This window comes from Salvelinus alpinus, chromosome 18 (assembly GCF_045679555.1).
Source record: "Salvelinus alpinus chromosome 18, SLU_Salpinus.1, whole genome shotgun sequence".
Taxonomy (NCBI): Eukaryota; Metazoa; Chordata; class Actinopteri; order Salmoniformes; family Salmonidae; genus Salvelinus; species Salvelinus alpinus.
Window position 1 is genome coordinate 16,321,078 of NC_092103.1, and position 27,612 is coordinate 16,348,689.

The 27,612-nt window shown below is 44.7% G+C and overlaps 1 protein-coding gene across 2 annotated transcripts; it reads left to right on the plus strand.

The window, feature by feature from the left end:
* The first annotated feature begins 4,465 nt into the window (after nucleotides 1-4,465).
* Nucleotides 4,466-23,724, plus strand: LOC139543879 (protein phosphatase PTC7 homolog). Of its 2 annotated transcripts, none has more exons than XM_071350384.1 (6): nucleotides 4,466-5,088; nucleotides 15,457-15,636; nucleotides 18,439-18,637; nucleotides 20,015-20,138; nucleotides 20,248-20,377; nucleotides 20,539-23,724. In XM_071350384.1, the coding sequence occupies exons 1-6, from the start codon at nucleotides 4,887-4,889 to the stop codon at nucleotides 20,595-20,597; spliced, it is 894 nt and encodes a 297-aa protein (XP_071206485.1). In that variant the 5' UTR covers nucleotides 4,466-4,886; the 3' UTR covers nucleotides 20,598-23,724. The 2 variants fall into 2 exon arrangements, with proteins under 2 accessions (XP_071206485.1, XP_071206486.1); XM_071350385.1 differs by lacking the exon at nucleotides 4,466-5,088 and adding an exon at nucleotides 14,609-14,740.
* The last annotated feature ends 3,888 nt before the right edge of the window (nucleotides 23,725-27,612 follow it).

Consider the following 27,612-nt stretch of genomic DNA (forward strand, 5'->3'; position numbering starts at 1 on the left):
GACAGTCCATCATTACTTTAAGACATGAAGATCAGTCAATCTGGGGAAAAAACAAGGAGAGTGATGGAGTGCTGCATCAGATGACCTTGCCTCTACAATCACCCAACCTCAACCCAATTGAGATGGTTTGGGATAAGTTGGACCACAGAGTGAAGGAAAACCAGCCAACAAGTGCTCAGCATATTTGGGAACTCCTTCAAGACTGTTGGAAAAGCATTCCTCATGAAGCTGATTGAGAGAATGCCAAGAGTGTGCAAAGTTCTGGGATTCTTACGATGGCATTGAGGAGTACACCACATCAGTCACTGGTTTTTATCAATAAGTACATCGAGGACGTCGTCCCCACAGTGACTGTACATACATACCCCAACCAGAAGCCATGGATTACAGGCAACATTCGCACTGAGCTAAAGGGTAGAGCTGCCGCTTTCAAGGCGAGGGACTCTAACCCGGAAGCTGACAAGAAATCCTGCTATGCCCTGCGATGAACCATCAAACAGGCAAAGCACCAATACAGGGCTAAGATTGAATCATACTACACCGGCTCCGACGCTCATCTTATGTGGCAGGGCTTGCAAACTATTACAGACTACAAAGGGAAGCACAGCCGCGAGCTGCCCAGTGACCTTAGCCTACCAGACGAGCTAAATCACTTCTATGCTCACTTCGAGGCAAGCAACACTGAGGCATGCATGAGAGTGTCAGCTGTTCCAGACGACTGTGTGATCACGCTCTCCGTAGCCGACGTGAGTAAAACCTTTAAACAGGTCAACATACTCAAGGCTGCGGGGCCAGACGGATTACCAGGACGTGTGCTCCGGGCATGTGCTGAACAACTGGCAGGTGTCTTCCCTGACATTTTCAACATGTCCCTGATTGAGTCTGTAATACCAACATGTTTCAAGCAGACCACCATAGTCCCTGTGCCCAAGAACACAAAGGCAACCTGCCTAAATGGCTACAGACCTGTAGCACTCACGTCCGTAGCCATGAAGTGCTTTGAAAGGCTGGTAATGGCTCACATCAACACCATTATCCCAGAAACCCTAGACCCACTCCAATTTGCATACCGCCCAAACAGATCCACAGATGATGCAATCTCTATTGCACTCCACTCTGTCCTTTCCCACCTGGACAAAAGGAACACTTATGTGAGAATGCTATTCATTGACTACAGCTCAGCGTTCAACACCATAGTACCCTCAAAGCTCAGCACTAAGCTAAGGATCCTGGGACTAAACACCTCCCTCTGCAACTGGATCCTGGACTTCCTGACGGGCCGCCCCCAGGTGGTGAGGTTAGGTAACAACACATCTGCCACGCTGATCCTCAACACTGGAGCCCCCCAGGGGTGCGTGCTCAGTCCCCTCCTGTACTCCCTGTTCACCCACGACTGCATGGCCAGGCACGACTCCAACACCATAATTTAGTTTGCAGACGACACAACAGTGGTAGGCCTGATCACCGACAACGACGAGACAGCCTATAGGGAGGAGGTCAGAGACCTGGCCGGATGGTGCCAGAATAACAGCCTATCCCTCAATGTAACCAAGACTAAGGAAATGATTGTGGACTACAGGAAAAGGAGGACCGAGCACGCCCCCATTCTCATCGACGGGGCTGTAGTGGAGCAGGTTGAGAGCTTCAAGTTCCTTGGTATCCACATCACCAACAAACTAGAATGATCCAAACACACCAAGACAGTGAAAAGGGCACGACAAAGCCTATTCCCCCTCAGGAAACTAAAAAGATTTGGCATGGGTCCTGAGATCCTCAAAAGGTTCTACAGCTGCAACATTGAGAGCATCCTGACTGGTTGCATCACTGCCTGGTACGGCAATTGCTCGGCCTCCAACCGCAAGGCACTACAGAGGGTAGTGCGTACGGCCCAGCACAACACTGGGGCTAAGCTGCCTGCCATCCAGGACCTTTACACCAGGCGGTGTCAGAGGAAGGCCCTAAAAATATTCAAAGACCACAGTCACAGACTGTTCTCTCTACTACCGCATGGCAAGCAGTACCGGAGTGCCAACTCTCGGACAAAAAGGCTTCTCAACAGTTTTTACCACCAAGCCATAAGACTCCTGAACAGGTAATCAAATGGCTACCCGGACTATTTGCATTGTGTGCCCACCCCCTAACCCCTCTTTTATGCTGCTGCTGCTACTCTCTGTTTATCATATATGCATAGTCCCTTTAACTATACATTCATGTACATATGTACATACTACCTCAATTGGCCCGACCAGCCAGTGCTCCCGCACATTGGCTAACCGGGCTATCTGCATTGTGTCCCGCCACCCACCACCCGCCAACCCCTCTTTACGCTACTGCTACTCTCTGTTCATCATATATGCATAGTCACTTTAACCATATCTACATGTACATATTACCTCAATCAGCCTGACTAACCGGTGTCTGTATGTAGCCTTGCTACTTGTATAGCCTCGCTACTGTATATAGCCTCGCTACTGTTTTTCAATGTCTTTCTACTGTTTATTTTTTTTATTTCTTTACTTACCTATTGTTCACCTAATACCTTTTTTCCACTATTGGTTAGAGCCTGTAAGTAAGCATTTCACTGTAAGGTCTACACCTGTTGTATTAGGCGCACATGACAAATAAACTTTGATTTGAAGTTGTCATGAAAGCAAAATGTAGCTACTTTATAGAATCTAAAATCTGAAATATATTTTGATTTGTTTAACACTTTTTGGGTTACAACATGATTCCATATCTGTTATTTCATAGTTTTGATGTCTTCACTGTTATTCTACAATGTAGAAAATAGCCAAAATAAAGAAAAACCCTTGAATGAGTTTGTGTGTCCAAACTTTTGACTGGTAGCTCTGTTCACAACGTTCTCATCAGCAAACTTCTATAAACACAACATGTAAAGTGTTGGACCCATGTTTCATGAGCTGAAATAAAATACATTTCGCAGAAAAAGATTAGATGTTTGCTGATGTGAACGTTGTGAACAGAGTGCCCCCATGGTGGTGGTGGGGTTATGGTATGGGCAGGCATAAGCTACTGACAACAAACACAATTGCAATTTTATTGATGCCAATTTGAATGCACAGAGATACTGTGACGAGATCCTGAGGCCCATTGTCGTGCCATTCATCCGCCGCAATCACCTCATGTTTCAGCATGATAATGCACAGCCCCATGTCGCAAGAATCTGTACACAATTCCTGGAAGCTGAAAATGTTTGTTGTTCCATGGCCTGCATACTCACCAGACATGTCACCCATTGACCATGTTTGGGATGCTCTGGATCGACGTGTACGAAAGCGTGTTCCAGTTCCCGCCAATATCCAGCAACTTCACACAGCCATTGAAGAGGAGTGGGACAACATTCCACAGACCACAATCAACAGACTGATCACCTCAATGTGAAGATGTGTTGCGCTGCATGAGGCAAATGGTGGTCACACCAGATACTGACTGGTTTTCTCATCCACGCCCCTACCTTTATTTTTAAGGTATCGGGGACCAACAGATACATATCTGTATTCCCAGTCATGTGAAATCCATAGATTCGGGCCTAATTCATGTATTTCAATTGACTGATTTCCTTTGAACTGTAACTCTGTCATTAATGTTCACGTTTTGCCAAAGAGATCTTAGTCGTGCATCTAACTGACTCATCTCTCCTTGAATGATAACAAATACTTTATTGAAGAATCCCTATTGTTGACCAATCACCAACGAAGGGGCGTAGATTTCGGCTCCGAACTTCGCTTGCCTCCAGAAAATGTTTCCTGTTCCCGAACAGTGGGGGGGAAAACTCACCGAAGTCCAAAACGTCGTTATAATATATACACAAACTCTACGAACTGTTTCGGCTGGGAAGCATGCGGACGACTTCAAGCATCGGGGGCACAATGCTGTTTTCCTCGAAGAGGGCGAAGAAGGTGTTTAGCTCGCCCGGGAGCGAGGCGCTGGCTTTCCCGTTGTAATCCGTATGGAGTCCCTGCCACATAGCCCACGTCTTGTATCTGAGCCGTTGAATTGCGACTCCACCTTGTCCCTGTATTGTCGTTTTTCCTCTTTGATTGCTGGAGGTCGCAACTGGTCTGTTTGTAGGCTACACGTCCATTTCCCAGTCACCTTGCCATGATTAAATGCAGTGGTTCACGCTTTCAGTTTTGCACGAATGCTGCCATCTATCCAGGTCATTACATGAAGTCGCTTGAAATGTGTCTTTCGTAAATGTGTCTTTCGTCTAATTAGGCAAGGAGTTCAAGGATGACATTGTTTTGCAATCCAAACTACTCTGTGTGAAATAAATAGCCTTAGAATTAATCGTGCAAAACTGTGAAATAGCAGTAGACCTAGATTTATGAACTGTTAAAATAGAATTCCCCATATCTGTAGGATGCGCATGAAGCACTGATGTAGCCTATATCAGAGGGTCTGAACTCCCGGTGTACCTGACAAGTAAATAAAGCGCAACTCTCCTCAAATGGATTTGCGGTGGAGCGCAGGGAGAGCCTGCATTTGCGTGCGCATTAGTTGTGACGTCGGGCAAACGAATCACAAGACTGGAGGACCCGTATTGAGCTGTGTTTCGGGTGTATTTGTGTGTGACTGTGGAAACATGTCGGCAAGGATGGTGCACACCGGAGGACCTGTGTCAATGAAATCCACCAAAACTTAAAGAACCAGTGGAAATTGTGCAATTTCACCCTATAAAGAATTGGACAAACTCCGGCGACCAGTTTGACGATTGTGTTATCGGTCTACTGACTCGTGCGTTTTCGTTGGCAGAATTATTCAAAACGAATGGTGGAAGAATAGACTCCAAAAGTAGACACGGGACGTCGAAAGTGGAGTGGAGAGAAGGTCTCGGCAGGTAGAGACGGACGCTCGCTCTTGGAATGTTATCCGTACTCTCATATGGCAGACTGGTTGCGAGGGCTGTCCTTGGCGGACTCTCTCAAACTGATGGTCGGGACTACAGCCTGGTCACAGCTAGCTGCGGGTTTGGGAAAGACTTTCGTAAGGGGATCTTGAAGAAAGGGATGTGTTACGGGGATGACGCTTGTTTCATTGCCCGGCATAGGTCCGCTGATGTATTGGGTAAGTCTTTTAATATTCCGTTTATCTGTTTTGGTAAAGACACCGTTCAAGTAGCCTAGCAGCCCTTAAATATGCTAGGTTTTTTGGGGATAATAGCATTTTTCAGATTTGACCTTCATGTAGCCTAGCACATGTCACCCACAGTCATGTCACGAAAACAAAGGGGGTATTCCCTACCCTTTTCCTGACTGAACCTCAGTCTTAAGTTGGCCCCTTGTTTTACAATACTTCTACGGTACAGCTGTGGTTTGTAGGACTACACGCGACCGAGAAACATTGCGGCGCTTGGACTTGCCAAACATGTATACTTTGTTGGGGGGGGGAAATGTATACTTTGTTGAGTAATTGTAACGACCTTTCACCTAGAAGTCTGGAAAGCCCCCCCAGTGCTACTAGTGGCGATAATGTGAACATGTAGGCTACACAAAGTAATACTATGTATACACCATCTATTTTTTCAGCGTGACAAAATGTGGATGTCGCACGTTGAATTTAGCAATAAATTGTAACATTTGCTACTAATTGTTCGGATATTCGATGCACATAACAATTGGATCGTTGCGCAAGCGTTACACGAAATGTATTATTATGCTATTATGACAATTTCAGGAGAAGTGAATATATCTTAATATTCATTAGCTATCAGTTGTTGTGGATTTTACAAGTATTTCACGAACGCTTAGGGGAAACTGTCCCGTGTTTTTTAAAGGTCAGAACGGTTGAACATGGAGGCAGCCATGTTGCCAGGACAATTTCACGTTTCGTGCTCAATTCACAAACAAGTGGGAAGGTGGTAATTACCAGTTGGAGGCATTCACGTGCTTTGAACTCGTTGAGAACGCCGATTGGCTAATGGCCAACAAGCTGTGTCAACCATAAACTAAAAGTACAGCTATCATGTTACCATTGGGCACAGATGTCAATTCAACGTCTATTCAACGTTGGTTCTTTGATTTAAATGACGCGAAAACAACGTTGTTTCAACCAGTGTGTGGCCAGTGGTTTTGGAAACAAATGATAGTGTTCAAAAACCATATTAATAGAGAGATTTTTATAAATAATGTTTTGTTGCATTTAACTGCCGAAAAGGCTGTTATCAAGGTCATTAGTAGGTGAGATCAGCATGTGGGAGGAGTCAGAGCTCAGGGATGATAGTTTCCCACTAGTAAATACCAGTTGGAGGGGCATTCAAGCGGATTTTCACAGTCGTACATGGGTAAATACCACCTTCCCATTTGGTTATGAACACAGCTTCATAGATGCATGGGGAAGTGCATTTGTCCTTACATCAACCACCATGTGTTGTCATTTTACCAATTCATTCATTGGAACAAAAGTGGCTATTTGAAACCCATTGAAATTACTCAATTAAATCACGAGAATGCAACGCATTTGCACAATAGTAGGAATGGACAAATACCAACCAACACTTAATTTGAGAAGATTAGGCATATGCTTCTGGGTGTTGAGCCTTTTGTTACTTGCAGAAAAACACATGCCATGTGGTTGAGCTGGGGGGGGGGGGGGGTTCTGTTTAGAATGAGCAGAGTGAATGATACAACTATCTATCAGGTGGAACAAATAACGGACAGTTTTATGGATTACATTTATATCTCTAACACTCTTATTGTATATCATTGAATAGAGTTGGAGTTAGGCTAGTTCGTCTTAGCTTGGCTTAAAGATGCACAAATCACTCTGCCATTTCCTGGTTGCTAAAATTCTAGTAGTTCACCTAGTTTCAGTTTGACAAAACATGTATAGTTTAGAGAATCATTGTACCATATAAAAACCACTGTGAAATATACACTGCTCAAAAAAATAAAGGGAACACTTAAACAACACAATGTAACTCCAAGTCAATCACATTTCTGTGAAATCAAACTGTCCACTTAGGAAGCAACACTGATTGACAATACATTTCACATGCTGTTTTGCAAATGGAATAGACAAAAGGTGGAAATTATAGGCAATTAGCAAGACACCCCCAAAAAAGGAGTGATTCTGCAGGTGGTGACCACAGACCACTTCTCAGTTCCTATGCTTCCTGGCTGATGTTTTGGTCACTTTTGAATGCTGGCGGTGCTCTCACTCTAGTGGTAGCATGAGATGGAGTCTACAACCCACACAAGTGGCTCAGGTAGTGCAGTTCATCCAGGATGGCACATCAATGCGAGCTGTGGCAAAAAGGTTTGCTGTGTCTGTCAGCGTAGTGTCCAGAGCATGGAGGCGCTACCAGGAGACAGGCCAGTACATCAGGAGACGTGGAGGAGGCCGTAGGAGGGCAACAACCCAGCAGCAGGACCGCTACCTCCGCCTTTGAGCAGGAGGAGCACTGCCAGAGCCCTGCAAAATGACCTCCAGCAGGCCACAAATGTGCATTTTACGGGCTCGGGAGAGACGAAGGTCGAAAGCCATGCGTCCTCCGAAACACAACCCAACCAAGCCGCACTGCTTCTTAACACAGCGCGCAACCAATCCGGAAGCCAGCCGCACCAATGTGTCGGAGGAAACACCGTGCACCTGGCGACCTGGTTAGCGCGCACTGCGCCCGGCCTGCCACAGGAGTCGCTAGTGCGTGATGAGACAAGGATATCCCTACCGGTCAAACCCTCCCTAACCCGGACTACGCTAGGCCAATTGTGCGTTGCCCCATGGACCTCCCGGTCGCGTCCGGCTGCGACAGAGCCTGGGCTCAAACCCAGAGTCTCTGATGGCACAGCTAGCACTGCGATGCAGTGCCCTAGACCACTGCGCCACCCGGGAGGCCCCGACAGGGTTATTTTTTTAAATTTTCGCGCCAGGGGAGTTCGTTCAGTAACGTCATTGGTTGATCAGGCCTGCTGTCTGATCAAAAACTTAATGGTGCCATGCTTTGTAGGGAATTATTGTGGCCTTTGTGTTTCGTCGATTGCACGATCACATTAGTATAGGGTAGATATGGTTGTCCTTGTTCAATAGAGCCAATGGACTCAACGATATTCCTACAGTGCGTTCGTAAGTATTCAGATCCCTTGACTTTACAGCCTTATATAAAACATTCTCTCCTCAGTCTACACACAATACCCCATAATAGCTATGCCATAACAGGGTTGTGGACATTTTTGCAAATGTATTATTTACATAAGTATTCAGACCCTTTGCTATGAGACTCAAAATTGAGCTCAGGTGCATCCTGTTTCCATTGATCATCCTTGAGATGTTTCTACAACTTGATTAGAGTTCATCTGCGGTAAATTGATTGGACATGATTTGGAAAGGCACACACCTGTGTATACAAGGTCCCGTAGTTGACAGTGCATGTCAGAGCAAAAACCAAGCCACGAGGTCGAAGGATTTGTCCGTAGAGCTCAGAGAAAGGATTGTGTCGAGGCACAGATCTGGGGAAAGGTACCAAAAGATGGCTGCAGCATTGAAGGTCTTCAAGAACACAGTGGTCTCCATCATTCTTTAATGGAAGAAGTTTAGAACCACCAAGATTCTTCCTATAGCTGGCTGCCTGGCTAAACCGAGCAATCTGGGGAGAAGGACCTTGGTCAGGGAGGTGACCAATAAACCGATGATCACTCTGACAGAGCTCCAGAGTTCCTCTGTGGAGACTGGAGAACCTTCCAGGACAACCATCTCTGCTAGAGGTCGACCAATTATGATTTTTCAACGCCGGAAAAAATAAATATATATATAAATATATTAATAATAAATAAATAAAATATTAATATATATTCTTTTTTTGTAATAATGACAATTACAACAATACTGAATGAACACTTATTTTAACTTAATATAATACATCAATAAAATCAATTTAGCCTCAAATAAATAATGAAACATGTTCAATTTGGTGTAAATAATGCAAAAAAAGTGTTGGAGAAGAAAGTAAAAGTGCAATATGTGCCATGTAAGAAAGCTAACGTTTAAGTTCCTTTCTCAGAACATGAGAACATATGAAAGCTGGTGGATCCTTTTAACATGAGTCTTCAATATTCCCAGGTAAGAAGTTTTAGGTTGTAGTTATTATAGGAATTATAGGACTATTTCTCTCTATACCATTTGTATTTCATTAACCTTTGACTATTGGATGTTCTTATAGGCACTTTAGTATTGCCAGTGTAACAGTATAGCTTCCATCCCTCTCCTCGCCGCTCCCTGGGCTCGAACCAGGAACACAACGACAACAGCCACCCTCGAAGCAGCGTTACCCATGCAGAGCAAGGGGAATAACTACTCCAAGTCTCAGAGCGAGTGACGTTTGAAACGCTATTAGCGCGCACCCCGCTAACTAGCTAGCCATTTCACATCGGTTACACCAGCCTAATCTCGGGAGTTGATAGGCTTGAAGCACAGCGAAGAGCTTCTGGCAAAACGCAGGAAAGTGCTGTTTGAATGAATGCTTACGAACCTGCTGCTGCCTACCACCGCTCAGTCAGACTGCTCTATCAAATCATAGACTTAGTTAGAACATAATAACACACAGAAATACGAGCCTTAGGTCATTAATATGGTCGAATCCGGAAACTATCATCTCGAAAACAAGACGTTTATTCTTTCAGTGAAATACGGAACCGTTACGTATTTTATCTAATGGGTGGCATCCATAAGTCTAAATATTCCTGTTACATTGCACAACCTTCAATGTTATGTCATAATTACGTAAAATTCTGGCAAATTAGTTCGCAATGAGCCAGGCTGCACAAACTGTTGCGTATACCCTGACTCTGCGTGCAATGAACGCAAGAGAAGTGACACTTTTTCACCTGGTTAACCTCTCTGGGGTAGGTGGGACACAATCGTCTCACCTGGCCTATAGCCAGTGAAAATACAGAGCGCCATATTCAAATAAAATTATATGAAAATCTAACTTTCATTAAATCACACATGTAAGATACCAAATTAAAGCTACACGTTGTGAATCCAGCCAACATGTCAGATTTCATAAAGGCTTTTCGGCGAAAGCATAAGATGCTATTATCTGATGATAGCACAACAGTAAACAAAGAGTAGCATATTTCAACACTGCAGGCACAACACAAAACGCAGAAATAAAAACATAATTCATGCCTTACCTTTGACGAAATTCTTTTGTTGGCACTCCAATTTGTCCCATAAACATCACAAATGGTCCTTTTGTTCGATTAATTCCGTCAATATATATCCAGAAAAACACAGCTTCCAACTTGCGCAATGTCACTACAAAATATATCAAAAGTTACATGTAAACTTTACCAAAACATTTCAAACTACTTTTGTAATACAACGTTAGGTATTTTTTAACGTTAATAATCGATCAATTTGAAGACGGGATGATCTGTGTTCAATACAAAAATAAAACAAACTGACGCAACTTTTTTGGTAATGTGCCTCTCAAACAATTTACTTCAAGTGACCCTCATTTACGATGGCCGTACTTCTTCATTACACAAAGGAATAACCTCAACCAATTTCCAATACATTTCATGAATATCACAATAAATTGATCCAGAAGTTGAAGTTAACACTTTATTGGTTTCTGATTCAGCTGGAATCATTTAGTCACTTGTCAGTACACTTGTAAAACATATTATATAAAACATTTGATTGAACTCCATATGTAAAAGATCGAACAATATCTATACCACAATGCAGTTGTGATCATACTAGGCATTCTATATTGTACTACAACATCAATCAAACTGTTCCAGGCAGGGTCCTGAATGTTCTTCAGCTGGTGAACTCTGTCTTGTGTTGGGCAATGGCAGCTGGTCTGGCAGAAATTCATGAGCTCCGTGATTCATGAGCTCCATGACACTTTGGCTCTTGCCAGCCTCGTGCAGTTTTTTCCCCCCCTCTTCCGCGTCAGATCTTGAGCTTGTTCCCGGCTGAAAGCTTTCATCCAATGGTTCTACAGGATCTGTACTACTGAAGCTGGTGTCAGCAGCAGGATTAGTCTGCAGGACAATATTTTACTACTGTCCCCATCAATACACACTCAAACAAGGTACTATATCCACCCATCCCCCTCGTGTTAATAGATCATGCCTACTAACCTTCACACACACAATACCCCCCCCCCCCCCAAAAAAGACACCAGTCGGTCACCCACACCGTTCCCTCCTTACTAATAACTCTGTTTATGCAAATTTTGAAGTCTAAATTGGAGAAAATCAATCAACTAAGCCTCCCAAATACAGATAAAACTACAGTAGAAGTTGTAGCCTACTTATAAACACAGCAAGTGTGACCATAAGACACAGACCATGTTTATGTCTAGCTCCAGTATATGTATTTGCTAATCAGAGTCAAGATGACTTACACTAGTTCCTGGTGCTGAGCTTGATGTTGATTGGATCAAACTCACGTTATTTTCTGCATTAGTTAATTCGCTAACAGTTAGATATGGTCCAGTAGGCTGTAGCTAGCTCACATTGCCAAATAGCAGCTGGCTATTTACTTTGGAACGTCTTGCCGGCGTTTTCTGAAAGCTAGCTCGATTTTGGTTTAGATCAACAAATGTAGTTCGCTGTGTAGTTACGTTAGCTAGCAAAGTTACTACGTTACCTCTGCTCGTCTTCTTAGTAAGGTAACTGATAAAATGTTAACCCAGCAGCCTGTGCTTCCTTGCAGTTTGCACATCCAGGTACTGAGCACCACACCATGACTAAACTTTACAGTTGTTATCAATACAAAAAGTAATAGTTATTCGCAAGCTGATGTTCTATGAACGAGTGGCTCTTCCAGTGAGTAGCATTAGCTACCTGTTGACACCCTTTCTCAACTGGATTCACCTCGACAGGGGCGGTACTACGTCCTGAAATGGCTATGAATTCTGAATATTGTGATTTGTGGTGACGTTTCCATTTTAAGCTATAATTGTTTCCACCGCAACATTTTTTTAATTTATAGGATTTAGATAACATTCAGTAAATAGTAGTACCCAACATCCGATTTGGACCAAACGTACCAATGAGTAACACATGAGTTGTCAAAAGCCACCCACGGACCCCCCCCTCCCATGCCAATCCCATCAACCAGTATACAGTATCAGTTCTCTGTTTGACAAGTATTATGAAGCTGTGGCAGGGTGTATTGCTTCTCCATACTATAATATATTCCTTGTGAATCTGGTGATGTTCAGAGAAATTATACTGAACAAAAATATAAACGCAACATGCAACAATTTCATTGATTTTACGGAGTTACCGTTCATATGAGGAAATCAGTCAGTTAATCTATGGATTTCACATGACTGGGAATACAGATATGCATTTGTTGGTCATGGATACCTCTGTAATTTATGCCTGCCCGTACCATAACCTCACCGCCACCATGGGGGCACTCTGTTCACAACCTTGACTTCAGCAAACCGCTCCCCCACACAACGCCATACATGTGGTCTGTGGGTTTGAGGCCGGTTGGACGTACTGTCAAATTCTTTAAAACAACGTTAGAGGCGGATTATGGTAAAGAAATGAACATTCAATTCTCTGGCAACAGCTCTGGTGGACATTCCTGCAGTCATCATGACAATTGCACACTCCCTCAACTTGAGATCTGTGGCGTTGTGTGTGACAACTGCACATTTTAGTGGCCTTTTATTGTCCACAGCACAAGGTGCACCTGTGTAATGATCATGCTGTTTAATCTGTTTCTTAATATGCCACACCTGTCAGGTGGATGAATTATCTTGGCAAATGAGAAATGCTCACTAACAGATGTAAACACATTTGTGCACAAATTGAGAAAAATAAGCTTTGTGTGTGGAATTTCTGTCATCTTATGTCAGCTCATGAAACATGGGACCAACACTTTACATGTCGCATTTATATTTTTGTTCAGTATATGAAAGTGTGTTTTAGGCACCAACAAACAGCGTTGCATAGCTAGCAGAGGGGGCTCTCCTTGTATGGGTCCTCACTGTGGAATCTTGAATTTATGTGTGTCTGTTTGTATGGAGTAGTTGGATGGATGTCTTTTTTACCCCCTGGAAACCTGTCCTCTGGTACTGGGCTCTCTGTGAAGGGGAGAGAGATAGGGAGGTAGGGAGGGGGAAGCTTATCGAGGTATGCAGTGTGTGTTCATGGCTTCTCTCTTCTTCTGCCCTCTCTTCCTCCTTTTACCAAAGGTCTTCCACCCTGCAGCACTGCAAAGAAAGTGAATCTTTGTGAAATATTATTCTCACCTCTCTCCTCTGACTGAGTCAGCTCCACAAAGACTGAAGGTTTTGTTATTGAGCAGCAGACAGCCCATCTGAGGGAGAACAGGGCCCAGTAGAACTGGTCTTTCTGGGTCTGTGCAGGGAGGAGTGACGGCACTGCAGTGCGCACTGATCCCAGGCCACTTCTGTCAGTCTGTGTGGCTCATTTGACCCAGTCTCCAGATTGATACTGATGTAACACCTGACCTGAGACCGGCCAAGTTCAAAGGTCAACAGCGTCCGTCATGCTGCCAAATCCCCAAATTACTCTTAAGCACTGGAGCTAAGTAGACCACAAGACGTATCGCTATTAGCCTACTCCATGGTGCTTATCAGACTGTCTCTCAAGCTCAGGGAGGGGCTGCGTAGGCTCCCAGGAAGAGGATGCGGTGTCCAGGGAGGCCCTTACCCTGGTAGCAGCACTGGCTGTAATGGGAAATCACATTGTGTGGTTAATCGTATAGTGAGGCTCCAAGGTGTGTGGTCACCGGTCATACCTCCACCTTGTGGCCTACATTGAGAATGTTGTTGCAGCCCTGACTATTGCCTCATGGGCTACAACCAGTTTAAAAGGGAGAGACTTAGGGATGTTATTTTCCTAGTCAATTGTTTTTGTGTACTGTGCTCTAGAGATGCTTAACCGGCCGGTCACATGGCTGTAAATCACGGCAGGGGACCCTGAGTTCTCCTTTTAGACCAATTCTAATCAAGTGGCTTAATTCTATTTATTTATATTGTCAGTCTTGTACCTTTTGGGCAGTCAGCAGTGATAGGTCTAGAATGAGCGGTTCATGGCTTGTTGCTATGTACCATTGCTTGGTGTTTAAGGATCGGCTATATCTCTTTTTTGCTGTAGTTGAGGGTTGGCAGACTGTACTGAGAGAGAGAGAACCCCTTTTGTGCAGGGTTTATGGAGTGGACAACGTTGGTGTTATTACAGCTTTGATAGTAGAAAATGACATGGGCAATGCTGTTACCGTGGAATTGCATACAGCATACTTTCTCTGTCCATAACCATTGTAATATACTGGGAAGCCAAAATGTTCAAACTGGAGATTTAAATGATCATGGAGAATCCTCCTGGTTTAGCAACCCCACCACTCGCCGTTGTACAGAACTAGTTCCTGGCTGCTTGTCACAAAAGGACTGTTTGAAATGCACCAATTTAAGATTAGAATTTTGATTTCAACATGCGCTTAGGCTCTAGTTTTTTTTCAGTTCAGATTTACTCCAGGCAGACAATGTAGTGTATAGCCTATAGGCCTAGTGTTTACATTTGTTTTGTATTTTACCCCCTTTACAATTTTTGATCTTCTCTCATTGCTGCAACTCCCCAACGGGCTCGGGAGAGGCGAAGGTGGAGTCATGCATCCTCCGAAACGTGACCCACCTAACCGCGCTCCTTAACACCTGCCGGCTTAACCCGGAAGCCAGCTGCACCAATGTGTCGGAGGAAACACCGTTCAACTGGCGATGAGCCAGGTAAAAGCCCCCCCCAGCCAAACCCTCCCCTAACCCAGACGACACTGGGCCAATTGTGCGCTGTCCTATGGGACTCGCGGCCGGTTGTGACACAGCCCGCGAATTAACCCGGGTCTGTAGTACCGCCTCTAGCACTGCGATGCAGTGCCAGACCGCTGCGCCCCTCGGCAGGCCCTAGGCCTAGTGTTTTAATTAGAAGTATTTGTTTTAATGTATTAATTCGGGTTCACATTCTGGACCGATCCGAGGTCCCTGTACCGAACGTTTTGGTACGAATAAGTGTACTGTTACACCCATAGTGGTTAGCTATCTTGGAGGTATTTAGTGTTGTGTGCGCTTAGCTAGCTGCCATCCCATAGACTACATTGCGTATGAAGTGTGACTGGCTCATCTGTGGATATACGGAGAAAATTACCTTTTTTTTTGTCTCCTGTTGGCTCCCCCACATGGGGGTGCATGCTTTCTGATGTGCTCAAAGTTAAGTTGTTGGAAACTGACAAGCATTGCGATTCTACAAGGAGAAATGGTAGAATTGTCGCTACCGGAGTCGGCACACAGCAATTACCGCTTTTGTTCTAGCAAGAGAAGGAACGACCTCCCACTGTGTACCTATCAGCAGGGAGATCCCCGGTGTGTTTTAATGCTTTACCGTGGAATTGCCCATACCCATTCACTGTTCTGATACTTATACACTTATTTTTCTCTGTGTGTCTCAGGTGTGGCGGATGGTGTAGGTGGATGGAGGGACTACGGGGTGGACCCATCCCAGTTCTCTGCCACCCTGATGAGGACATGTGAGCGATTGGTGAAGGAGGGCCGCTTCACCCCCAGCAGCCCTGTGGGCATCCTCACCTCTGGCTACTATGAGCTCCTACAAAACAAAGTACCCCTGCTTGGTGAGTACACATACTACATTCTCACTCACTCACAGTATAATGCATATGGGGGGACAGGTGAGTAATACACACTAGAGGTCGACCGATTATTCGGCATGGCCGATTTTTCAAATTTTCATAACAATCGGTAATCTGCCTTTTTGGATGCCAATTATGGCCGATTACATTGCAATCCATGAGGAAACTGCGTGGCAGGCTGACCACCTGTTACATGAGCGCAGCATCAAAAGGACCTTGTAGCTGCAATGAGCCAAGGTAAGTTGCTAGCTTGCATTAAACTTCTTATAAAAAAAACAATCTTCACATTATCACTAGTTAACTACACATGGTTGATGATATTACTAGGTTAACTAGCTTGTTCTGCATTGCATATAATCAATGCGGTGCCTGTTAATTTATCATCGAATCACAGCCTACTTCAACTTTGCCAAACGGGTGATTTAACAAAAGCGCATTTCCGAAAAAAGCACATTCCTTGCACAAATGTACCTAACCATAAACATCAATGCCTTTCTTAAAATCAATACACAGGGCCTCCCAGGTGGTGCAGTGGTCTAGGGCACTGCATCGCAGCGCTAGCTGTGCCACCAGAGTCCCTGGGTTCGCGCCCAGGCTCTGCCGCAGCCGGCCGCGACCGGGAGGTCCGTGGGGTGACGCACAATTGGCCTAGCGTCGTCCGGGTTAGGGAGGGTTTGGCCGGTAGGGATATCCTTGTCTCATCGCGCTCCAGCGACTCCTGTGGCGGGCCGGGCGCAGTGGGCGCTAACCAAGGGGGCCAGGTGTACGGTGTTTCCTCCGACACATTGGTGCGGCTGGCTTCCGGGTTGGAGGCGCGCTGTGTTAAGAAGCAGTGAGGCTTGGTTGGGTTGTGCTTCGGAGGACGCAGGGCTTTCGACCTTCGTCTCTCCTGAGCCCGTACGGGAGTTGTAGCGATTGGATACCACGAAAAATTGGGGAGAAATGGGGGTAAAAAAAAAAAAAATTATAATAATAATCAATACACAGAAGTGTATTTTTTTTAATCGGCATATTTAGTTAAAATAAATGCATGTTAGCAGGCAATATTAAACTAGGGAAATTGTCACTTCTCTTGCGTTCAGTGCAAGCGGAGTCAGGGTATATGCAACAGTTTGGGCCGCCTGGCTCGTTGTGAACTGTGTTTCTTCCTAACAAAGACCGTAATTAATTTGCCAGAATTTGCCAGAATTATTGCCAGATGATAACATTGAAGGTTGTGCAATGTAACAGGAATATTTAGACTTATGGATGCCACCCGTTCGACAATATGGAATTGTTCCGTATTTCACTGAAAGAATAAACGTTTTATTTTCGAAATGATAGTTTCAGGATTTGACCATATTAATAACCAAAGGCTCGTGTTTATTGTAATTAAGTCTATGATTTGATAGAGCAGTCTGACTGAGCGATGGTAGGCAGCAGCAGGCTCGTAAGCATTCATTCAAACAGCACTTTACTGTGTTTGCAAGCAGCTCTTAGCAATGCTTGATGCACTGCGCTGTTTATGACTTCAAGCCTAACTCCCGAGATTAGGCTAGCAATACAAAAGTGCCTATAAGAACATCCAATAGTCAAAGGTATATGAAATACAAATGGTATAGCGAGAAATAGTCCTATAATAACTACAACCTAAAACTTCTTAACTGGGAATATTGAACCACCAGCTTTCATATGTTAAACTTTAACGTTAGCTTTTTTACATGGCACATATTTGCACTTTTACTTATCCAACACTGTGTTTTTTGCATTATTTAAACCAAATTGAACATGTTTAATTATTTATTTGATACTAAATATATTTTATTTATATATTACATTAAGTTAAAATAAAAGGCCCAGCCTTAAAATAAAAGGCCCATAACCGTTTCCTCCAATAACCGGTGTTGAAAAATCATAATCGGTCGACATCTAATACACACACAGTGTAATGCATGTGGGGGGACAGGCCAGGTGAGTAACACACACACACACTCCAACTAACACATGCATTGTGTTCTGGTAAATAGTCTCTGACTCATGCTGCAGATATTATGTGCTGTTGCCTGGGTTTCCCTGCCCGCTGAGCTGCACTATCAATCCATCCAAAAATATCATTATAACAAAGCTTTCCTCCCTAATAATGTGGCCCTGACTTCCCTGTGTTCTAATTCTAAAGGTGCTGGAGATCATTCTTTGATTATGAACTGGACCTTGGAACTGAAATGGTGCCGTCCTTCAGTCTGCCACCGCCCAGTTCCAAGGTCCAGTTCCACAGAGGTCATTGGGACAAACACCTGACCAAGTCTCTAGCCCCCCCCCCCCCCTCCTACCATTTCAGAGCACCTAAAAGGTCAGTGGAAGGAGCAGTTACTGACGCTGCTCACGGGTCCACATGTTTTTTTTAACGGCACTGGCGTGTAAAAACGTGACACTCAGGCCACATTTTCAACTGAGACCCGACACCACAGGCAAGGCTGCCTGCTCTGAGACACTACGATGTTTGCCTATCAAAAGGGACCTGCTTCTTATTTTGGGATAGTGTGATAGCAGCTAAAGCCAAGGTCTGTGCTTGGCCATCCCTTCTGAAGGACAGTGGTAAAGTAGGAGCTGCATAGTGGGGACAGGGGAAGGACATCTGTTTTTAGTCTGTGCCAGACTGACTGGTCCAGCATGGGATCTCACACACCCCTTCCCTGCTGTACTGGTAACCCCACAGTTTAACACAAGGAGAAATGGATATCAGGTGATGGCTAACCACCATATGTTGGTATATTCCCTCTCTTCTCCCCCTCTTCACTTCCCCAGGGAGCAGCACAGCATGTATCGTGGTCCTGGACCGAAGGAGCCACCAACTGCACACGTGTAATCTAGGTGACTCTGGTTTCCTGGTGGTGCGAGGGGGAGAGGTGGTGCACCGCTCAGACGAACAGCAGCACTACTTCAACACCCCTTTCCAGCTGTCCATCGCTCCCCCAGGGGCAGAGGGAGTGGTACTCAGTGACAGGTCGGTCCCCTCCACCTCCTTCTCTGACCCTCCACCTGGTCTCAAATTACCATTGGTATTGAGAGAACTGGCTTTATGGCCCCGCCATAGACTTTAAAATGACTAACGCCAAATCAAAACTGTGTAGAATGTTATTCCGTTTCTTGACTGTGTCCAGCTTGCTAAAGCTAGACAGTCGGAGAGCATCGGAAATTCCAACAACTATAGATAGTTTACTATTTTGGGCTAATTTTGATGGTGAGGAAAGATAAACCATTTTCAGTGTGGTCCGCCGGACCTCGTGGAAGACCGACTGCGTAACCCCCTGGGGCAAAAATTGACCATCCCTGCTTCAGACGATATACCCGGAGCAAATGACAGGTTGTCATTGGAAATAAGGTTAAATAAAATCTATCTAGAATTTCCCTTCTCGTCAGTTCACAGAAGGATTTGAAAGGAACGGTGGCTAGATAACTAATAAGCTTTGTCCTCATTCTGGGACTGTATTATTGGCTCAATAACAGCCATGTGACGCCGTGCCCTCGTTAGTTAGTTTAGGCCAAACAGCCCACCCACCAATAGCCCTCAAGCCATTTTCAGCCTGGCCTGGAGACCACGTGAGCTCCTAGGTGCTGGCAGGGTATGTTTTCCTTCTCTCTTTTCTATTGAGCGGCCATGTGACAGCAACCAACCCCTTACTTCAGCTGTTCTGCCAACAGTGTGTAGTGCCTGGGCCCATGCCAGACGCGCGCACACACACAGGCCAGTAGCAGACAGGGGGCGGACCCGCCAGACCCCTTTCCGCTGGGCTTGTTCTTTTTCTCTCTCCGGGAATCTCTGGAAAAATAGGGATTATTTTGAGCTCCTCCATGTGTTTCTACATTTAAATGAGACCTTTATTGTTTTATATTGAAGTCCGCACTGCAAGACCTTCGGGCGCTCCTATAACGATCACATTAACACGCAAACTTGCACAATGTTACTTTATGCTTCCATGCATTCGTTCTTCTCAGCAGACACACACTCTCACATGTTCACATTTGCTCTCTGTCTTTCTGGTATGGACGGGGTTTAAGGGGCAATTCCACAGTTTCAAGGGCAAAGGGTTACGTCCGGCTCCCCTACCCTGGCTAGGAGCCAGAGATCATGCTGGGGCGGGTGGTTGGGGCTGGTGGGCGGGTGGGTGGGGCTGGAGCAGGGCAGGCTGCACTGTGTGCCAGGAGGAATTGGCTGTCTTATTACCCAGCCATCACATCCCTCTGAGGCACAGTCACCTTTTGACCTGATTCCTCCTGATCATGTTTGTGAGGATCACGTGTACTGTCTATCTGGTAGCAGCTCTCTGGTGCCCTCTGGCTGGCCCTGATTAACAGTGCTGTCCTGTGTTCTCCTCCCCAGCCCTGAGGCCGCTGATAGCGCCTCTTTCGATGTCCAGCTGGGTGACATCATCCTGACCGCCTCGGATGGCCTCTTCGACAACATGCCCGACTACATGATCCTGCAAGAGCTCAAAAAGCTCAAGGTAACACGTTACACTACCTCCTAGCTGCTTGCACACCCACATAAATCGACACATTCACCTTAGTGAATACCTGCACACATTTATTTGTCCTAATGCTTGTATTTCTCAGAGCGCCAACTATGACAGCATCCAGCAGACGGCACAGAGCATTGCAAAGCAAGCGCACGAACTGGCCTATGACCCCAACTACATGTCCCCTTTCGCTCAGTTTGCCTGTGACAATGGCCTGAATGTAAGAGGTATGTATCGGGTTCTTGGGAAGACCTTTACGTCCCTAATAACACCTTCAGCTACACTGTATTTTTATGCCCACCGTCAGCTTGCAGATTGGGTTATTCAAGGTTGACTTTGATCTCTGGAAAGCCAATTGACACGTTCTCTTTTGTCTTGTGTCCTGCAGGGGGGAAGCCTGATGACATCACGGTGCTGCTGTCCATTGTGGCAGAATACACAGACTAAGTGTGTGTGATGCTTATTGCATCCGTTTACTTCCCACCATTCAAGTCTTCCACCTGCCTCCTCAAGTGCACTGGTTCCTGTCGGACGGACTGTAGCCCCCCCCCCCCCCCCCCCCCTCATATCCCCTCACTGACCTTCCTATCGCACCGCCACAATATGGAACACAAACTCCTCACCACAGAATTTAGCTCTATCTGTTTTCTTCCATTTTGTTTTGGTACTCTATTATTGAGAGGAGGCAGGCAGCCAAGACTTTCTCGTGTTAATCGTGATGCACACGGTGTAGAACACCACACTGCTTTCTTCCCATTCTCCGACATCTTACTTCAAAACATCACTTCATTGGGACTGCGACCGAAGTGCAGTCCTGAATGCAGGGGGGGGGGGGGGTTTGCTTTTGCGGGGAGGGACCCGATACGGGGATAGAGTTGGGCTCGGTCGCCCTGAAACAAGCAGTGGTATTATAAGTAAAGTAAGCCATGGTTTGTGGTTGTTAGGGAGATTTGAGTGTCTGTTGTAAATGTCGTAGCTGTGTGATGATCTGTTCCAAGTCTATGTGTGTGGCTGAATACTAAGACTGGGGAATTGAGAGGGACTGTGTTGTTGTGGGTTTTAGAGAGGGTTGTGACTTGTAATAAGAAAGGATTTAGATACAGTATGAGTTTGGTGTTGTCTTGGACTTGTTTGAAGGGGTAGTTGGCCAGTACCATTTACTAGCACCTCTAGCAGGGATTTCTACAGAGTGCCACCTATAGGCTAGTCTGAAATGTCACCACATTGAGGTTACTGAAAAGTTCTGTCAGTGCACACAGCCTCATGGATTTGTAGATATTGTGTGTTGTGAAACAAGGCGGAGTGTGTCTTCACTTTGACGCTGATAAGGATGCAAAGGATGATCATTTTGCTTTGTGACAGATGTGTACGAACGAGCATTCACAATCTATAAAGGTAAATATTCTCAATCCCTCCCTTCCGTGGGCCGAAAGAACCACGACATTGACATGGACATGTTTGACCCGGTAGTAGTGTGTCAGAACTATGACAGCATGTCTGCGTGGCATGTCTTTGTCGACGTGTCGTGTGTGTGCGTGCTTGCGTGCGCACTAAGTGGGTGTAGGTTCTTGTATGAATGTCTTTGCTGTTGATACATGTTAACTTGCAAAGCTAATGCTAGCATCTGGGAATGCTTTCAACCAAACCAATAGGGCAGGTATGAATTATATATATAAAAAAACAAAGATTTATTTTTATAACTTTAATGTTATTAGTTTGAGAGCCATGATGTGACGGTTGAAATGTGTCATCCAACATGGATTCACCGTGTGATTCTTTTGTGACGCCTTATATAGCTCCATGGATGGCAAATATGAATCATACCATTTTACTACTCAGTAGGAATCATACCATCTTACTACTCAGTAGGAATCATACCATCTTACTACTCAGCAGGAAACATACCATCTTACTACTCAGTAGGAATCATACCATCTTACTACTCAGCAGGAAACATACCATTTTACTACTCAGTAGGAATCATACCATCTTACTACTCAGTAGGAATCATACCATCTTACTACTCAGCAGGAAACATACCATCTTACTACTCAGTAGGAATCATATGTAGTCTGTGTGGTGGGTGTCATCTCTAAAAAATATTTTTTCTAGATTTTTTCTGTCTCCCAATAATGATTTACTTGCTGCTTTTATTTTGTCATTTCAATGTGTTTGACTGTACCTTATTTATGTGAATGGTGTGTGCGCCATTTTGTTATTTTTGATCATCCTGTACTGGTCTTGGCATGCTGTTGAGTCTTCTGCATAATAGCAGACTACACACACCTCTCTTCATTGTTAGCCAGTGTTTGCTCTGTTATGATTATGAAGCCAGTGCACCAAAGAGGAGTATTCACTATCCTTGCCCCATTGATTTCATCTGGGTTTGGAGTAAAACATGCACCAATACTGTAACATAAAATGTCTCTGTATTTTCACATTGAGAGCATATCTGTCAATCTGTTTGACAGGTAATTTGTCATTTTGCTTGTGGGGAATGATGCTAGGTTGTATTTTCGGTGCAAAACAGTCAGAAGACCACTACGGTGTCTTTTTATTTGTGCCTAAAATGCAATGTGACCAGAACAGGGGCTTGGTCGTATTGGCTTCTCTAGTTGTATGTGACAGGTAGTCTGTGAGCAACAAACTACAATGCAGGCTTTTGAATCCTTAAAGAAACCAAAGAAGGAGAGCCGAACTTCACAAGCATGACCAGGGTACAGCTTCTAATCTAAAACCTGCAGTCAGGCTAACATAGTGTAATGGAGACCAATTAAGTTGTCACTACTTATCATCTTTCTTAGTTTTGCATAAAAATCATTTAAAAGAACATCAAGCAACCATACAGGCAAGATCAATGGGTACAATTAAATGTATGTTTGTGTACTAAATACGATTTCAATTTGGTTTAAGTTAATTTTCTGTAGCCTTTGACTTCATTTCATGAATATCGTCTGTCCTATGCATTCTGTACTTGCATGACAAGCTGTCTTTGTCCCAGCTATTTGAACTACTGGAATTTGCTTACCTGCAAAGGTGCCCCTGTCACTCACAGCTTGCCTCGCCTCCAAATGTCTGGTCAGCTCCCCTTAATTTAAAGGTAGTCCTTCAAACACTTAAACATGTACCAACGTTCATTGGTCATTCTCATATTTCCAGTTTGCTCTTTCTGACAGTCTGTGGGGGTGCACTGTGTTAATGAATAATTACCTGATCTGATTTTGAGACAGTCAACCTCTATGGTTTAAGGACACTCTGTGTTGAAGCAGGAAGGGCGAGGCAGGTTGAAGTGCTTTTTATTGATAATGGTGAGCACCGATTCCGCCTTAACAAATAGATGTATCTTGTATGTTGCTCAATGTCAATTAAGTCCCTCTAATTCTGTCCACACTCATGACAGTTTTTCAATGGTGCTTCTGCTGTCAAGACAAGGTCTGTGTGTTTTTCTCTAAGCAATGTTTGTGAGTATGAAAGCTACATGTGTGTGCGCAGTGTAATAATGCAGGACTAGGTTCTGTAAATATGTTTTCAAAGTTGCAAAATATTTAAATAAAGAATATAGTATTTATACTAAGATGCATGCCTCTGAGTTTTTGTGGCTATGCATTGAGTGAAAGCTAAAACTGGAATTTCATCAAACCGTCTCAAGACTGCATTTATCTTTTATCACATATACCACATAATATACAGTATTGCTTTCCCCCTGTTATTATATGAAACATCATTAAAAAGGACACCATATCCACAGCTGTTGATGGCAGCCTTCGCTGAGATGGCATTGCCTCTGACAAATTTCACTAGCAGTGTGAAACATTGCCTAGCTTGCAGATTAACTTCCCCTGTTGAGGTCAGCTCTATACAGCTGGGATATTTTTCACACGTATTGATGGGAAGGTACTTGATTAGTTTGCCTGACAGTCATGGTCAAATGCTGGTCACCTTCCCAACCCATCAGGGATCGCATGACTGTCAATCAACCCCTTGCAATGTTCTTGAATGCCTCCCAAGCATTCATCAAAGGACTTTGGTATAATGTAAGAGCTAACCTGACCATCTGTGTGATGAGTTCCCCTCACGTGGAAGACGGCTTATCAAAACCCAAAGCCACTGGTCTGGATTAGTCACCATTTTTGTTTCATGTTTGTTTTTTTTGCAATTATGTGCCCAACCAATGAACCCACAGTTTGAGTGAGAGGTTTAAGGCAGCAGAATTACTGCAAATAAGGCTGACCTCATTTCCCCTCAGGTCTTAGGAAGCTTTCCGCATCTTTGCGAATCCACCAGATTTCTAGAGTTCTGAATGTAACAGATTAGACCCTGTTGTTACGAAAGACAATACAATTCCTGTGTACTTCCCACAAATAATAATATAATAATTAATCATTTGGTTTTATTTTGCCGTCTTACATATAAAACCTTATTTGTTCATCAAAAATTGTAGATTTATTTTTTTATTTAACCTTTATTTAACCAGGTAGGCTAGTTGAGAACAAGTTCTCATTTGCAACTGCGACCTGGCCAAGATGAAGCATAGCAATTCGACACATACAACAAAACAGTTACACATGGAATAAACAAAACATACAGTCAATAATACAGTAGAAAAATAAGTCTATATACAATGTGAGCAAATGAGGTGAGATAAGGGAGGTGAAGGCAAAAAAAAAGGCCATGGTGGCGAAGTAAATACAATATAGCAAGTAGAACAGATTTGCAGTGGAAGAATGTGCAAAGTAGAAATATAAATAAATAAATACAGTAGGGGAAGAGGTAGTTGTTTGGGCTAAATTATAGATAGGCTATGTACAGGAGCGGTAATCTGTGAGCTGCTCTGACAGCTGGTGCTTAAAGCTAGTGAGGGAGATAAGTGTTTCCAGCTTCAGAGATTTTTGCAGTTCGTTCCAGTCATTGGCAGCAGAGAACTGGAAGGAAAGACGACCAAAGTAGGAATTGGCTTTGGGGGTGACCAGTGAGATATACTGCTGGAGCGCGTGCTACGAGTGGGTGCTGCTATGGTCACCAGTGAGCTGAGATAAGGCGGGGCTTTACCTAGCAGAGACTTGTAGATAACCTGTAGCCAGTGGATTTGGCGACGAGTATGAAGCGAGGGCCAACCAACGAGGGTGTACAGGTCGCAATGGTGGGTAGTGTATGGGGCTTTGGTGACAAAACGGATGGCACTGTGATAGACTGCATCCAGTTTGTTGAGTAGAGTGTTGGAGGCTATTTTATAGATGACATCACCGAAGTCGAGGATTGGTGGGATGATCAGTTTTACGAGGGTATGTTTGGCAACATGAGTGAAGGATGGTTTGTTGCGATATAGGAAGCCGATTCTAGATTTAATTTTGGATTGGAGATGCTTAATGTGAGTCTGGAAGGAGAGTTTACAGTCTAACCAGACACCTAGGTAGTTGTCCACGTATTCTAAGTCAGAGCCGTCAAGAGTAGTGATGCTGGACGGGCGAGCAGGTGTGGGCAGTGATCAGTTGAATAGCATGCATTTAGTTTTACTTGCGTTTAAGAGCAGTTGGAGGCCACGGAAGGAGAGTTGAATGGCATTGAAGCTCGTCTGGAGGTTAGTTAGCACAGTGTCCAAAGAGGGGCCAGAAGTATACAGAATGGTGTCGTCTGCGTAGAGGTGTATCAGAGAATCACCAGCAGCAAGAGCAACATCACTGATGTATACAGAGAAGAGAGTCGGCCCGAGGATTGAACCCTGTGGCACCCCCATAGAGACTGCCAGAGGTCCGGACAACAGGCCCTCCGATTTGACACACTGAACTCTGTCAGAGAAGTAGTTGGTAAACCAGGCGAGGCAATCATTTGAGAAACCAAGGCTGTCGAGTCTGCCAATAAGAATGTGGTGATTGACAGAGTCGAAAGCCTTGGCCAGGTCGATGAATACGGCTGCGCAGTAATGTCACTTATCGATGGCGGTTATGATGTAGTGCAGGACCTTGAGCGTGGCTGAGGTGCACCCATGACCAGCTCTGAAACCAGATTGCATAGCGGAGAAGGTACGGTGGGATTCGAAATGGTCGGTAGTCTGTTTGTTAACTTGGCTTTCGAAGACCTTAGAAAGACAGGCTAGGACAGATAGGTTGTGCTTGAAAGGATGCACATGACTCTGCAATGTTGGGTTGTATTGGAGAGAGTCTCAGTCTTAAATCATTTTCATTTACATTTACATTTAAGTCATTTAGCAGACGCTCTTATCCAGAGCGACTTACAAATTGGTGCATTCACCTTATGATATCCAGTGGAACAACCACTTTACAATAGTGCATCTAACTCTTTTAAGAGGGGGGGGGGGGGGGGGGGGGGTTAGAAGGATTACTTTATCCTATCCTAGGTATTCCTTAAAGAGGTGGGGTTTCAGGTGTCTCCGGAAGGTGGTGATTGACTCCGCTGACCTGGCGTCGTGAGGGAGTTTGTTCCACCATTGGGGTGCCAGAGCAGCGAACAGTTTTGACTGGGCTGAGCGGGAACTGTACTTCCTCAGAGGTAGGGAGGCGAGCAGGCCAGAGGTGGATGAACGCAGTGCCCTTGTTTGGGTGTAGGGCCTGATCAGAGCCTGAAGGTACGGAGGTGCCGTTCCCCTCACAGCTCCGTAGGCAAGCACCATGGTCTTGTAGCGGATGCGAGCTTCAACTGGAAGCCAGTTGAACACTACAGTGAAAATGGTTAACTTTGTTAAAACAAGGCCCTTGAACTCTTGTGTATTTTCTGCATTATGCAATGATATGGGCATTTAATAGCGTTTCAATCAGTGACGTCACTCGCTCTGAGACCTTGAAGTAGTTGTTCCCCTTGCTATAGTTTTCATGCTAGTGAGGGCCGAGAATCCACTCTCACATAGGTATGTGGTTGCGAAGGGCATCAGTGTCTTAACAGTGTGATTTGCATAGGCAAGAAACACTGAGCGCAGCCCTATCCAGAAATCTGGTAGTGGCTTCTGATTAAATTACATTTTCACAGAACCGCTTGTTGTAATTTTCCACACACATGTAACCGATGTGAAATGGCTAGCTAGTTAGCGGGGTGCTCGCTAATAGCGTTTCAATCAGTGACGTCACTCGCTCTGAGACCTTGAAGTAGTTGTTCCCCTTGCTATGCAAGGGCCGCGGCTTTTGTGGAGCGATGGGTAACGATGCTTCAAGGGTGGCTGTCGTCGATGTGTGCAGAGGATCCCTGGTTCGAGCCCAGGTAAGGGCGAGGAGAGGGACGGAAGCTATACTGTTACACACAGTCTGTGCTTGAATTTAGTTTTCATGCTAGTGAGGGCCGAGAATCCACTCTCACATAGGTATGTGGTTGCGAAGGGCATCAGTGTCTTAACAGTGTGATTTGCATAGGCAAGAAACACTGAGCGCAGCCCTATCCAGAAATCTGGTAGTGGCTTCTGATTAAATTACATTTTCACAGAACCGCTTGTTGTAATTTTGATGAGGCTCTCTTG

Coding starts and splice junctions, on each gene's coding strand:
- LOC139543879 (XM_071350384.1), top strand. CDS start 4,887: ATGTTATCCGTACTCTCATATGGCAGACTGGTTGCGAGGGCTGTCCTT. Junction 5,089..15,456: donor TAGGTCCGCTGATGTATTGG/GTAAGTCTTTTA, acceptor TGTGTGTCTCAG/GTGTGGCGGATGGTGTAGGT. Junction 20,139..20,247: donor AAGAGCTCAAAAAGCTCAAG/GTAACACGTTAC, acceptor TGTATTTCTCAG/AGCGCCAACTATGACAGCAT.